General features: G+C 37.5%; 1 protein-coding gene across 1 annotated transcript in view; it reads right to left on the bottom strand.

The window, feature by feature from the left end:
• Positions 1-290: 290 nt before the first annotated feature.
• C10H2orf76 (chromosome 10 C2orf76 homolog) overlaps positions 291-14,112 on the bottom strand; it is a 75,786-nt gene continuing 61,964 nt past the window's right edge. Inside the window, exons 6-7 of the mRNA XM_058548826.1 lie at positions 9,172-9,253; positions 291-671 (exon numbers count right to left, since the gene is read on the bottom strand). Coding sequence (XP_058404809.1) covers positions 595-671; positions 9,172-9,253 — 159 coding nt within the window. The 3' untranslated portion in view covers positions 291-594. The remainder of the gene's footprint in view (positions 672-9,171; positions 9,254-14,112) is intronic.

Below are 14,112 nucleotides of genomic sequence, written 5' to 3'. Positions count from 1 at the left end.
ATAGCTCAGACAAAAACATTTCAGCAATGTTATTTGTGTAGGCTGAAATATGAAAAGAAGAAGAAACCCTCTTACATCAGAAAACCTCCCTAAAATATACACAATTCAATTTCATGTGTGGTGGTGTGTATTACTGTGAGCGAAAAGATGGCATTGACGGCCATAAGAGACTCATAATCTCTGCTAGCCAAAGATAATAACAGTGGCTCTAATTAGAAACTATGGAAAAAATACAAAATAAACAGAATGACCTTAGTCTCATAGTCTTTTTAAAGAACCCAACATACAAGTCACCAAAATAACCTCTAATTTCAGAAAAACAAATTATGACTAAAGAACCGATATTCCACGATGATTTTTGAATAATTCTTTCACTTTAAAAAAAATCAAATGTTTTTCTCATAAATAAATATATTATTTTACAACAAGAAAGAAAGAAAAAATGAGACCTGCAGAGAGAAAAAAACACCACCGATTTTAGCTCAAATAGTAGAGCCTGGGATTAATTTTTTAAGTTTATTTGTCAATTTCAAAAACTCAGTAGTGGAATAAAGAACTTAATACAGGTATGCAAAAAGGAAGCCCGTGCCGTTTTCACCAGGATGAAATGGGATTAGCTTTGAAGTTCTTATAATCTTCTTCACAGAAGAATGCAATTTCAGTTTCATTGGCTGAAAAAAAGAAAAACAGAAAGTGGAAAAAAATTTTAATGTTAAACTAGATTTTAAACAAGTATGGAAGTCCGTATTACTTTGATTCAGTGCGTTAGACACCTAAAGTGAGAAAGATGAGTCATTTGTTTGGTTTCACATTTCACCAAATAAACAAGAAGCATAAGTTGTAGTTATAAGAATCTAGAATTCAAATAACTTAAAAGTGAAAAGAAAAATAACCAAAAAAATTAAAAACAAGAATTAACACAAGAATCTGGTTCTCAGGAAATCATAAAATTGCTCATTTATAGTCCTCTTAACAGTCCTAGAAAATAACAAACCTTTTATTTTTTTCAAATTTGCTACTCAGTTGCTGAAGGAGGAGGAAAATCTCTTTTTTTCTCTGAAATTAGCCTGTAGGTATAATAATTTAATACTTAGAGGATCAGTAGAATATTTTACAGATCACTTTACATTCTCCCTCATGACCCATCAAAATATGTGTCTGAGGAAGTTAATTTTTTGTCTGCTTATGATTAATTCATGAGGCTTCAACAATATGCAAAGTGAAAGACACAAATTGGCTTCTACCGCAATACCTTCAAATACCTCTAATTATTCACAGGGGATATGGCACAGCTAAAGGACTCACAAAGGTTCAGAGCAGTCACAGTTCTTTCAACTTAGCAGGTCAAGGACTCCGTCTTCTAAAACAATAAGTCAGCAACATTATTAATTCAGACTGGAGACAAATCTGACGGAAAGCCTTCCAATTATTAAACATGCAATTCTTTAAGGTGTTGCGCCAACAAGTTGCACATTCGTTTTTTAAATTAAACCAGAAGTTAATACAATCTGCTTAGCTTTTACAGAAAGAGCAAAAGGGCCTTCAGAATCTCGACAAGAAAACAGACAAGATTATTTGTAATGAATACTGATCACTCAATTAACATATCCTCTAAAAACAGACAAGTAAAACTCTTCAAGCCAAATAAACAGGATAATAAGGAAGGATGCCAAGAATTACCACCGGTCTCTTGGTTTAACACCCATCTCCTCAATAGAATTTATCACAAAAGAATGAAATTAAAGAGCTCAGCATGATATTTCATTAAAAATGTTTTTGCTGAATACGAAATTTAATGTTTCTCAATTGTAAGTTACCCGTGCTCATTACAGGAAATACAGAAATGTTGAAAGAAGAAAATAAAATCACCCATAGTTCAGATTAAATGAGGATTAATTCTGATGAAAATCAGATTGCAAACTCCTGTCACAATAAGCCTGGGGGTGGGAGGTGAGACACAGCAGAGAGAAACTGGGCATTAACGAGGAGGGGCTGTAAGCAAATACACACTGGCAAACAGTAAGTTAATGGACAGTTAAATTTTACAATAGCATTTAAAAGAATGGCTAAGAGACTCCACGCTTGGAGTCAGTAAAATGTTGAAAAGGAGGCTTCAAAAAATTCAATATTCAAAGAGAAGATATTTTGAGATCTGTCCTTCATATAAAAAGCTCCTGGGGTTTCCTTTTTTGAAGGGAAGCAAGCCCAAAGGTAGACCTATATAATTTGCAAGTGATTCTAATCCTCCTCCTAATGGAGAAGGAGCAAAAGCACTGTTCTTAATAATCACGATGCCAGGTTTTCTCTAGATGTGCTATTTACATACAGAACATCACATCGTGCTTTGCCCCCACAGCACTTGGCTCCATACACACGAACTGTAATTACAATGTTCACTTACTGCAGTTGACATTTATCTGTACCCCTTTTGAGAAACTAATACATCATACAGCTCTTCAGTATGGTAATAAAAGGTTCAAAATACGCTGATGTAAAGAAAGGTCAAAACAAAAATGCTTTGTCAGTCACGTAGGTTCTCTTGGGTCTAATTAACTTATCGATTGATCCATTCTTTATATAAAGTATTTACGCCATCTCTCATAACACAGGCTCAAAATGAGATCATCTAAGGCAAAGATTTTATTTTCAGACAAATGCGTTTTTTCAAGAAAACTAGATTGAGAAACAGGTTAAACTCAAATATTCCAGGTTGATAAAATTTTTCACCCTTAACAAACTGGAAAACAACACATAAATTAAAAGTTAGTTACTCTGAACATTGAAAAGTAGGATATAAAATGGATTTTAAACTTTAGTAATGTGGTCCTCAAACAGAAATAGAATACGATGTTTTTTGAAATCTGTAAATCTGCTGAAAACATCGGAGAGAATGATTTCATGTACTTCTACTACTGCAAATTTACTTGCCAATTAAAGTGGAAATGAATTATGAAAGATTTTTCAAGACCTCTACATAATCACTCTTTCCACCATTATCCCTTAAATTCTTGCTTCCCCAATTCTATTTAAAATGGCTCCGGAAGAACCCTCAGGAAGTCTACCGTGTGCCGGTCCCCTAGGGCACCTGATTTTAAATTAAATGTGCTGCAGGCGGCAGTGCACTCAGGTGCACAGTGCCTTGGCATGCGAATCTGAAATGAATGTGCAATCTAAAATCCAATAAATACATTGCCAGTTCATCCCTTTGTCTTACTATCTAATCAAATCAAGTAAGAACCCTCCAAATACATCTGTGGATCATTTGAATACAGACTTGCAAGTTTAATGAAATGAACACAAGCCAGGACATTCAAACTTTGGATATTATGTTGCCAAACAGGTCAGACACACAGGCATACGCCTTTAACAGGAAAATAATGACTTTAAATAAAAGAATATAAGAAAAAACAATTTAAATGTAAAATCGCAAGAAAAATTACATGCAATGTATTTAACTCCTCAACTAACTTAAAAAATTCGCCTGTGGATGAAGATTTATTGCATGGTTTCTAAGTCCCTAGCCTCGTACTAGTCACCAGCAAAGTAGCGTAAGGCACAGCAACTGTGTCTGAGAAAGGAGAGTGAGACATGGGCACTGACTTTGTGGCACAGATAATGAATGACCAGGGCAGGCTGTAGTACGGCAGGCTATAATATGATAATAATCGCAGATTATTGGCCAAAAAAATTTGGGCAGAGCAAGGTGTGGCTTCTCTGGTCTCAGCAATTTGGTCTCAGCAACTTGAGACCAAAAGGACAAAGTTTCACCCTGTCTCCTGTCCAGGAATGTGCCCTACCCTTCCAAGTTTCACAAAATCCTAATCTACAAATCTTTCAGAACAGTGCTCACAGCTGAGTTATACTTCTAAGTTTTTGCTGAAGGAGGTCAACAATCCAGTGAAGAGCTCCCAACTTCTGTGCTTTTTATTTCATATTTGCTTCAAACGTCTGTTTTAGATCAGCTGGCAGAGGAGATTTCAAACTACAGTTTGAAGAAAACAAACAGTAAAATAAATTTGACCTTTGACAGACAGGACACTGTGATTTCCACCATGGCGAAGGGAGCGTGAAAACAGAAGAACAATCTCTGGGAGGTTCACTCTGACACCTTGCTCTGGAATCCCAAATTCCCTACCCTATCCAGTACTAGACTATGGCTGTTTCGATGTTAACATGAAGAACAGTCACTTTAACATGCGGTCAGAGGAGAGCATGTATGCCCTAAGATGGTACTACCCACAAAACGAATGAGAAGGGGACTCAAACCCTAAGGAAACACAAACTGAACATGATCCTGATGAAGAAGTGAGTCAGAGAATCCTACAATATTAGCTGTCCACTCGACACAACCAAAAGGTGCTGGGCACAGAGACAGAGTCCGGTCGTGGAGAGACAACAGGAATGACACGCAAAATGAAGATAAACCACAAGGGAGTTTTGGAATTATTACAGCACCTGGCTTGACTCGAACTATGCCCTCAGATAACCATTCAGGGTTTGGCCCCCTGTATCTTGTTCTAAAATATTTCCACTAAAATACAACTGGCTTTAAAAGAGTTCCCCTGCCACAATTTCTTTCCTAAACCAGAAGATTCAAAAGACAATAGCAGCAGAATGTAGCAAAATGAGAGAGATGAAGTATCACCAAACGAAAACTTACATGCAAATTTATTACTTAGGGGAATTAGTCTATAAAACTACAATCGTTAATAAAAAGGTATGAATCTCTAAATTATAAATAACAATTCTAGGTAAAGCCTCTTCCTTCCACAAAGCAAATCCTTTTACTTACGTGTTTCAGCACCAAGTCCACAAGCAAAAACTTCCCCCACATCAGGCATAGAATGTATAATTGGGATCTGCAATGCAGATAAGAGGCCAGAGAAGGAACCAAGAATTTCTCTGTGAAAAAAGAAATCTTCAGACAAGTTTGTTCACCTAATTTCCCCCCTCACAGTCTTTCTTTTCCTTTCACGAAGTTTACAGAAAAGTCATAATGATAAATTTGTTACATGGGCATTATTCCCATGGCAACCAGCTGTGATAGCAGAGTGACAACTCCACAGCAATATCAAGTGATAAAAAAGGAGAGAGTGATGACTTAGAATTTTTCTCTTAAACCTCTTAAAAACTTAACCAGACACAGCACCAAGAGAGAGAAAATTCTCTAGGAAAATCACAGACTTCAAGTATCATTTTTACAACTCTACTCCCACTTAGAATTTTTTGTTGCTCTCCAAGGACCATGACCTCCTTTCCACGTATAACCGTGGCTTGTTCTCCAGGGTATGGCAACACTGCTCCAGGTAGCAACGGGGAACACGCAGGAGAGGACATTGCTCCCGGCAGGGACTGAAGTCTCCCTTGACCAGGGCTGCGGGCTTGCCAGGGCAGGAGGGCAGTTTGAAGTTCTAGTGGAGAACCCGTGAAAAGGATCTGATTCTGACCCAAGACCTATGGCCTTAAAACAAGAACAACAGAAAGAGGGATCTGATTCTTTCCTTTATGGGTGGTTCATTACATAAGTCTGAAATCAATGATAATTAAACCAACAACTTAATATTTTAATAAATTCAAAACATTTGCCAGTTGCCTTCTCCAAAATGGTTTCTAAATGAAATAAGTATCTTTGAGGGCCTTTACATGCATTGCTCCAGATGCTTTCATATGCGTTCTTTTTTTCTTTTGCTGAAGAGGCGTCACCCTGAGCGAACATCTGTTGCCAATCTTCCTCTTTCTGCTGAGGAAGATTAGCCCTGAGCTAACACCTGTGCCCATCTTCCTCTGTTTTGTATGTGGGTCACCGCCACAGTGTGGCTGCTGCCAAGTAGTGTAGGTCGGCACCTGGGAAACGAACCCAGGCCACCAAAGCAGAGCACACCAAACTTAACCACTAGGCCATGGGGCCAGCCCCTCATATATGTTTTTACTCAACCCTTATGACAAATAGGGTTTAATCACTTCTGTTTTGTTTTACAGAAGTCAAAATAGAAGTTCAAAAAGGCTAAATGGCTTACAGAAGGTCATAAAGCAAGTAAAATGTAGAGTCTTCATTCAAACCAATGTTCTCCAACTTTAGGAGTTTATTCTTTAAAATTGGTACCTTAATTTACAAGTAATACATGTAAACTGTAGAAAAAATTTTAAATTACAAGAACAATTACATAATACAGAGAAGAAAGGAAAAATCAATTGCTGGCAATGCCACCACCCAGAGAAACCATTTCTATAATTTTGGTATATGATCTTTTCTCCATATACACATACAGACATGTAAATATGCACATTTTTAAATCATAATGGTATCACACAATATATTCTATTTCCATTTGATAAATAAAGCTCTACATCAGGATTCACAGGCAGAGAAGGTGAGAGAGAACCCCACCACCCCTCTGAAGGCATATCACAGCCTCAGGGGAGTCACAGAGCTTGAGGAAGCACAGTCCCATTGGTTGGTCACAGATAGGACAGAAAGTTAAGTTCAAAAAGTCTTACTGGTCAAACCGACCTACAGAAAGTTAGAGGTCACATACATTCCCACAGCAGTACAAGAGAGTACCCATCTCCCAGCACTGCCTGGGATACGACCGCTTGTCTGCATCTCTGCTAGTCTTATCATTACTGCTTGTCCAAGGTCACCCAGAGAGTAAGTGGCAGAATCAGGTTGTGAACCCAGGCACTCCGGCTCCAGTCTCTAATTCTTAACCACCAGACTAGTACACTACATAAAATAGTATCTATTTTCATGTGCATTTCTCTCATTACTAATAACGTTGAACTATTTTTCATACGTTAGCTATTTCTTCTATCAGTAGAATTTCTTATCTTTTTCACACTAAGAGTCCTTTATAAAGTCAGGCTAATTAATAACTTTTTACTTGTCATATATGCTGCAAATATTTTTTCACAGTTTATTGCTTCTCCTTTAACTGTGTTTAAATGTTCTTAGTTTTTATGTGGTCAGATCTATCACTTCTCCCCGCTTTCTGGCTCTACCTTCAAGGTGTGGGAGATCAAGATTTGGCCACCCTGAAATATATCTCTTTACCTTGGTTGTTTTCTCTGAGAACATTTGACCTCCCCCACTAACTGCCTAAAGAATTTGACATGGTGGCTCCTTCCTGGAACAGATCTTCTATCATGATGGCTGTAAAGATAATGTAGGATAAATGTTACAATAGGAAAGGCACCAACAAGCCCATCTTATCGGAAGTTCTGTCTCTCTGGCCACATTCTCTGGATGGCCCTGCAAGGAGTTGCCAGACAAACATTTACATTTATAAGGGAAATCTCCATTTGTAAAGGTATCTCCCTCTCTGTTTTGGGAAGAGGGGGGATGGCCTCATTTCTAAAGACTTATCAATGTGGAAGGTGAGGCCTTAAATCTGCATAATAACCTTACTCTTGTTTACTGTGCTTTAGTGGTAATCTCCTGTAACCGACTCCCCCCACCCCCAAAATCCTCCTTTGTCATTGGCTGAATATGGTATTTAAGACAAGAATTTCTGCTATTGTGTGGAGAAACGCAGTGTCCCTGCTTTCTCCCATGTATACGTGTTATTAAACTTGGTATTATTTTCTCCTGCTAACCTGTCTTGTTAATTATTTGGCCAGCCATAAGAACCTTAAGGAAAAGGGCAGAGGGAGATTCTCCCTCTTCCCCCACAAAGGTCATGCTTAGAGAGCTCTTCTCCTCCCGAAGATTATGAAACAGTTGAGCTACGTTTTTTTTTTAAGTTTTTGCATTATGACATTTAATCCATCTAGAATTTATTTTAGAATAAAGATTGAGATAAGAATTTAAGTTTTATTTTCCTGAATGCTTTGGCAATAGACCCGACATCATTTTCTGGCTAATTCATTCTTTTCCCACTTATTTGAGATGTCAAAACTTTATCATATTGCAAAATCTTACTTTTTTTTTTTTAGTTTGTTTTTGGATTTTCCTGTTTTTTCCATGGAGCCATCTGTCAATTCCTACATCAATACCAGTCTGTTATATTCATTATTGTTTTATGCTTTAACAACAAGCAGGGCTAGCTTCTAGGTGCCACCTACCTCAATAACACAGGTGCCACCTGCTATCATAACAAAATAGCATTTGAAGAAATAAATGCCAAAATAAAAATTGTTTTTTCAAATAATAGCAATCAATCTTATGTATTCCTAATATGGAAAGACACTAAATCTAGCAAATAGTGTAGACGAACACAGAAAACAAAGTCTAAGATTTCATAACATGTTATTTAAAATCCTATTTAAGTTGGAAGATATGTCAGAAACTCACTTTGAGCCACACGTGTCATTCAAAAGTGAATTCCTGACATATATGACTAAAATAACTCAATAGAACACCTGTCAAAAAAATTTAAGGCTTCAGAACATAGACCTCACTTAGAGTGCCCCCTAACCAGTGCATATAAATAATCATAAAGTAAGTGTGCTTTGTGCTGTTTCATTAGAGTCACTGACCACAAAGGTATGTCAGAGGCATAATGCATTCAACCTCTCACACCTCTCAAAATCTTCACTCTTCTTGCCAGATAATCTTTAGTTGTACACATAAGTAGAATTAGAGTGACATCTAATGGTCACAAAACATGTCACAAAGCATTTCTTTACAACAGAACTACTACATGCATATTCCAGGTTGCGAGGCCAAATCGGGCAATTTTTCAACAGCACACACTAGGCTCCTATTTGAAATTCCATGACCTGGTCAGCCCTGAGCGATCTGGATGACTATCAGAAACCACGCTACATGTTGTACAAACAATATCTCACTTCATTATTCCACATTAGTTCTACCAGGTCTGTTTCTCTCAAACCATCAGTTCAAATGATGCTGATAAGAGTAAGTAGGTTATTAAGTGAGTAATAACCTGTCAATCACTTAAAATAACCCTCAGCAGAATTCTGAGCGTACCTTCTGAGAAGAACTATTTGCATTCTAAGCATTTGGAGAGCAGATATCTACTGCCCTCAGTCAAATGATCTGAATGTACATCATTCTCGTCCTCATCCTGTGAATAATTATCAGGAGGTGTAAAGAGCACCAAGGGTAACATTTACTCTGCAGTGAGTTATCCAAATATAATCAGCCAGGCGTCCCCACACAGGCCAGGAAAGCGAGAGCCCCCTCCAGCACCACACGGCACTCTTTCTCACCGATTCCAGCTGCTTGCAGAGTGCTGTCTTCTTTCAACAGGAGTCTGTCATCATCTTCCAAACTCAACACAAGTTCATTTGTCTAGAAAGAAAGAAAATCTGCAGTTTATCAGTTGTTACATGTCTGTCATATTTGGTAGGATTTCTCAAAGACATAGAATTGTTACTTTGGGTCATAGCAATAAGCTAAGTCACATTCTACTCCCATTACTGTAAGGAGAGAAGTGGACACATGGTAGGTACCTACTAAGTGGACACAGTATGCAAAGCACTGGGGAGACAGTGCTACAGCTCAGAGCTTTGGAGCTTGATCTGGGTGAAAATCCAGTCTCCTCCAATGCCCAGCGGTGTGTTCTCAACAAACTACACAGTCTCTTAGACTCAGTTTCATCATCTGTAAAAAACATGAAAAGAATGCATCTTCTCTGTTGCCTTGTGGTGAGGATGACGTTAGATGAAGCATATAAAACCCTCAGAGCAGTGTCAGATGCATAGCGAGCGTTTTCCACGTTAGCTGTTACTGTTCTATTGTTGTTGTCATTGTCGTCATCGTCGTTGTCATCATCATCATCATCTCATCCTCACAATATTCCAGGGGGAATCGGAGATGTTAAGATACAGGCCTAGAGTACATGGCTGGTTAGCCATGGAACTGAGGTCCAAGCCCTGACCAGTGTGACTTCTGAGAGGAGCAAGTTTGCATCAATGGCTAAAAGTCCAAGTATCTAAAAACCTTGCCCTAGCTAATAAACACTTGATCGCATGTCATATTAACTGTAACATTTCTCTACGTGATTTGGGGCCGGGGGTGGATGAGTTTCTTCTCCAATGATATTTACAAATCCAGTTAAACATTATAAATATAGGAGAAAATTTTGAGATGATATCTGCCCCTAAATAACACAGGGAGGTGACTACTAGTTGGGTACACAGTACCACTTGTCAACCAGAATGCAGCTGTTTAGCAACGCATTCTACTTCTATAATATGGCTGAGAGGAAGAGGCAACAGACAGGCCTCTCAGCAGCCAAAATAGCCCAGAAGCCATGCTCCATGGTTCACAACTTCACTTCCTAGAGAGCACAGGGGCTTGACCTCCAGAGCACACAGATTAAAAGGGAAATAAAACTTTATTTAAAAAACTCATTTTAGGGGCCAGCACAGTGGCACAAGCGGTTAAGTGCGTGCACTCCGCTGCAGCGTCCCGAGGTTCGCCAGTTTTGATTTCGGGCGTGCACCGACGCACTGCTTGGCAAGCCATGTTGTGGCGGCGTCCCATGTAAAGTGGAGGAAGATGGGCATGGATGTTAGCCCAGGGCCAGTCTTCCTCAGCAAAAAAAGAGGAGGATTGGCAGATGTCAGCACAGGGCTGATCTCCTCCCAAAAAAAAAAAAACCTCATTTTAGAATAGGTAATACATACTCATCATGCAAAATTCTCCAAGTACATATGGACAGAGAGTGAAAAGTCTCCTCCCAATCGCTATCCACCAGCTACCTAGTTCTCCTGCAGAGAACTTGTATTAATTCTTGTATATCCTCTCAAAGATTGTCTCTGTACTTGTACACGCAGGCAGAGATGTGCAGGTAAACTTTTTCACACAAATAATAGCATATCATATGCTGTGTTCTAACACCTTACTTTTTTTCTCTTAAAATATAGCTTAAAATCATTCAAAATTAGTATAAGAGCTGCCTCATAATTTATCAAGGCTGCAGCATATTCCATTGAAGGGATACAAACATACACACACACCCCTAGTCCCTACTGATCGCCATTTAAGTTGTTTCCAATCTCTTGCTACCGTAAACAATTCTGCAACCAATATCCTTGTACATATATCATTTTACATATATACAAGTTTTATCTGTAAGATAAATTCCTAGAAGTAGAACTGTTGGGTCAGAGAGTACATGCAATTTGTATTTTGACAGATATTGTCCAATTACTCTCCAGAGAAGTGGTGCCAGTTTACACCAATGCTACCAATTGCTGAGAGTACCTGTTTCCCACACCCTCACTGACACAGTGTATTATCAAAAGCTTCTGATCTTTGATCAGATCTAACAGATGTAAATTAAGTGTAGTCTTAAGTTGTATTTATTTTATTGTGTGTAAAGTTGTGAATATCTTGTTTTGTAATGGGCTTGGAGGTTAACTTTTTACATGGAATTGTAGAATACTGTTATATACTAATAAAATTAGGCCTTTTCTGTAATATAAGTTAGAAAATTTTCCCCCAGTTTTCATTTGTTCCTTGATTTTTCTTACAGCGTTTTTTTAATAGAAGGTACTGAACGTTTGTTGAATAAATTAACGAAGTAAAATGTATCAATCTTTTGTGGTTTCTGGGTTTTCTATCAAACTTAGAAAGACCTTTACTCTACGATTACTTTTAAAATTCCATACTTTCTTCAAATATTTTTATTAATTTCATTTTTTAAACTTTGAATTATGGAGAATCTCAAACATACAATGTATACAGAATAGTATGATGAACCCTCCACATAACCATCACCCGGCCTGAACAAACTATCCACTCATGTTCAATCTGTTTCATCTCTATCCTCAGCTGTGGGTTTCATTTTCACATTTAAGTCATTAATCCAAGGGGTATTTATTTTGGCATAAAGAAAAGGATATGGATTCAACTTAACTGTTTTCTAGATGTCTACCAGTCGTCCCAATACCATTTATTGAATCCTCCATATTTTCTCCACAGATTTGAAATGCCACACTTACTATACACTAAATTCTCATATATATGGGTCTATTTTTGGACTTTTAATTCTGTGCCACTGAACTAACAGTTCACGTGACGGTACCATACTGTTTTGATTACTACAGTTTTATAATATGTCTAATATATGCTAGGGCTAGTCATTCTTCTTCTCTTCTTTTTCCTGACCACTCTTCATTATTTATTTTGCATATTAGTTTTACAACCAACTTCTTTAGTTTATATTTTTATATATATATGCACACAACTGTTGTTATTTTTTTATTGGGGTGGCATTAAATTTGCAAATTAACTAAAAGAGAACTGACATCTTCATGCTGCTGCATTTTCCCATCCAAAATACCCTAAGCATTTCCATTTAAGTCCTATTTTGGATCTCTCTTCATGTTTTATTTTTTGTTAAACTGAGGTAGAATTTCACATAAATAAAATGCACAGATCTTAAGAGTAGTTCAGGTCAGTGAGTCTGGAGAACTGAATACCTTGACTAGCATTTCAAAGCTTTCTTTTTAAAGATCTTGCACATTTCTTATAAGGTTATTCCAGGGTATGACTTCTTCCTTTCATAAACTTTTAACAAGTGTAACTATCTGGTTTCCAAACTCAAAAAACATAAGATAGAAATTAGGGTTTTTATTTCAAATCTTTCTGACTTTACAAATAGCCTACTGATTATAATCCATAATATACGCACAAATATATTTTCTTGATAACCATAAATCATATTACGGTAATTATTTGCACTATACTATTGATTCGTTCATTCAACAAACACTTGGCTCACAGTCTAAATAGGAGGCTCTGGTGGGAAGCTATCCAGACAGGCTTTTTATTGTGTTGATGGGAAGAAATTTCTGTGGATACCTGGTAATTGTAATTAAGAAAATCTCTAAACCTAGAAAATTCGGGAAATGGGGAAAATGCCTTCTGTGAACAAGTTCTTTAAAACACTGGAGTTATTTGGAAGTCTCTTCCTTTGGCTGAGGAAGAAGATTAAAATTACAGCTGGGTTGGAAAACTGACAGGTTAGGCCAGTGATGCTTATAGGCCCTGCAGACAGAGAACAGAAGGCTGATGGGGAAAGGAGAAAAATGTCTGGGAGCTAGATAAGGCACAAATGAGGACATGTCGATGAAGTTTTAAAATTGTATCTGTAAAAATATATTGACTCCTTTCCTTATAAAAGTTGAAGAGGAAACTTGAAGAATCATTCCCAAGATACACAGTCTGTACTTAACTAGAATTGTTACGGTTTAGATGAAAGTTTATAAGGCAGATTCCAGAAACATTCTAAGTGACTTATTTGTTTTGGGAATCCCTCCTTAAATAAATACATTGTTCAACTGGAAAAATAAGCCCTAATTTTACAACTCTAATATGCCAGGATGGAACATGTGTTTTAAATATAAGAAACAATTCTAATATATTTACAACTATAGGAGGAAAATTTACTGATTTTTAAAAATGTCATAATATTGATTATTTGAATATTATGAACTAGGTCTTCATTAGGATAAAGGAATAATTTACTAATTATTCCTTCTGGGAAACACGAGCATATGAACAAGCCCAACAATGTAAAAATGCAAATGGAGAATGACACGACACACTTTATTGTACAACATTTTCAAAGAGCACATTGTTTCATTTTAACTTTATTTTTTGTTGATATACATTTTCCTCCTCTACAATAAGACCAAGCTTCTTATTCTCCACATTTTAGGGACAAGGTTGTAAACACTCCTGGTCCACAGAAGAGAAAATGGATGGAGTCTGTGGTCAGATACAGTGGAGGGACATTCTAGCAAACACACAAAGCGCAGATTCCACACCACAGCCCCAGACACATGTGAGCACTAAATTTTATTTATTTATCTACTTATTTATTTTTTGTGAGGAAGATTGCCTCTGAGCTAACATTTGTTGCCAATGCTCTTCCTCTTGATGACGAAGAGTAGCCCTCAGCTAACGTCTGTGCTCTTCGTCCTCCATTTTGTATATGGGACGCCGCCACACATGATTTGATGAGCAGTGCATCAGTCCACACCCAGGATTTGAACCTGCGAATTCCAGGCCGCCGAAGCAGAGCATGCAAACTTAACCACTGCACCACTGGGCCAGCCCCAGTGTTGAATTTTAAAGCATCTGACAATGTACATTGTCAAATTTGTATATACAATCCTTGGTATAAAAAAACAAAG

Source organism: Diceros bicornis, chromosome 10 (assembly GCF_020826845.1).
Source record: "Diceros bicornis minor isolate mBicDic1 chromosome 10, mDicBic1.mat.cur, whole genome shotgun sequence".
In the NCBI taxonomy this organism is placed as follows: domain Eukaryota; kingdom Metazoa; phylum Chordata; class Mammalia; order Perissodactyla; family Rhinocerotidae; genus Diceros; species Diceros bicornis.
This window is presented reverse-complemented; position numbering and strand designations above follow the sequence as displayed.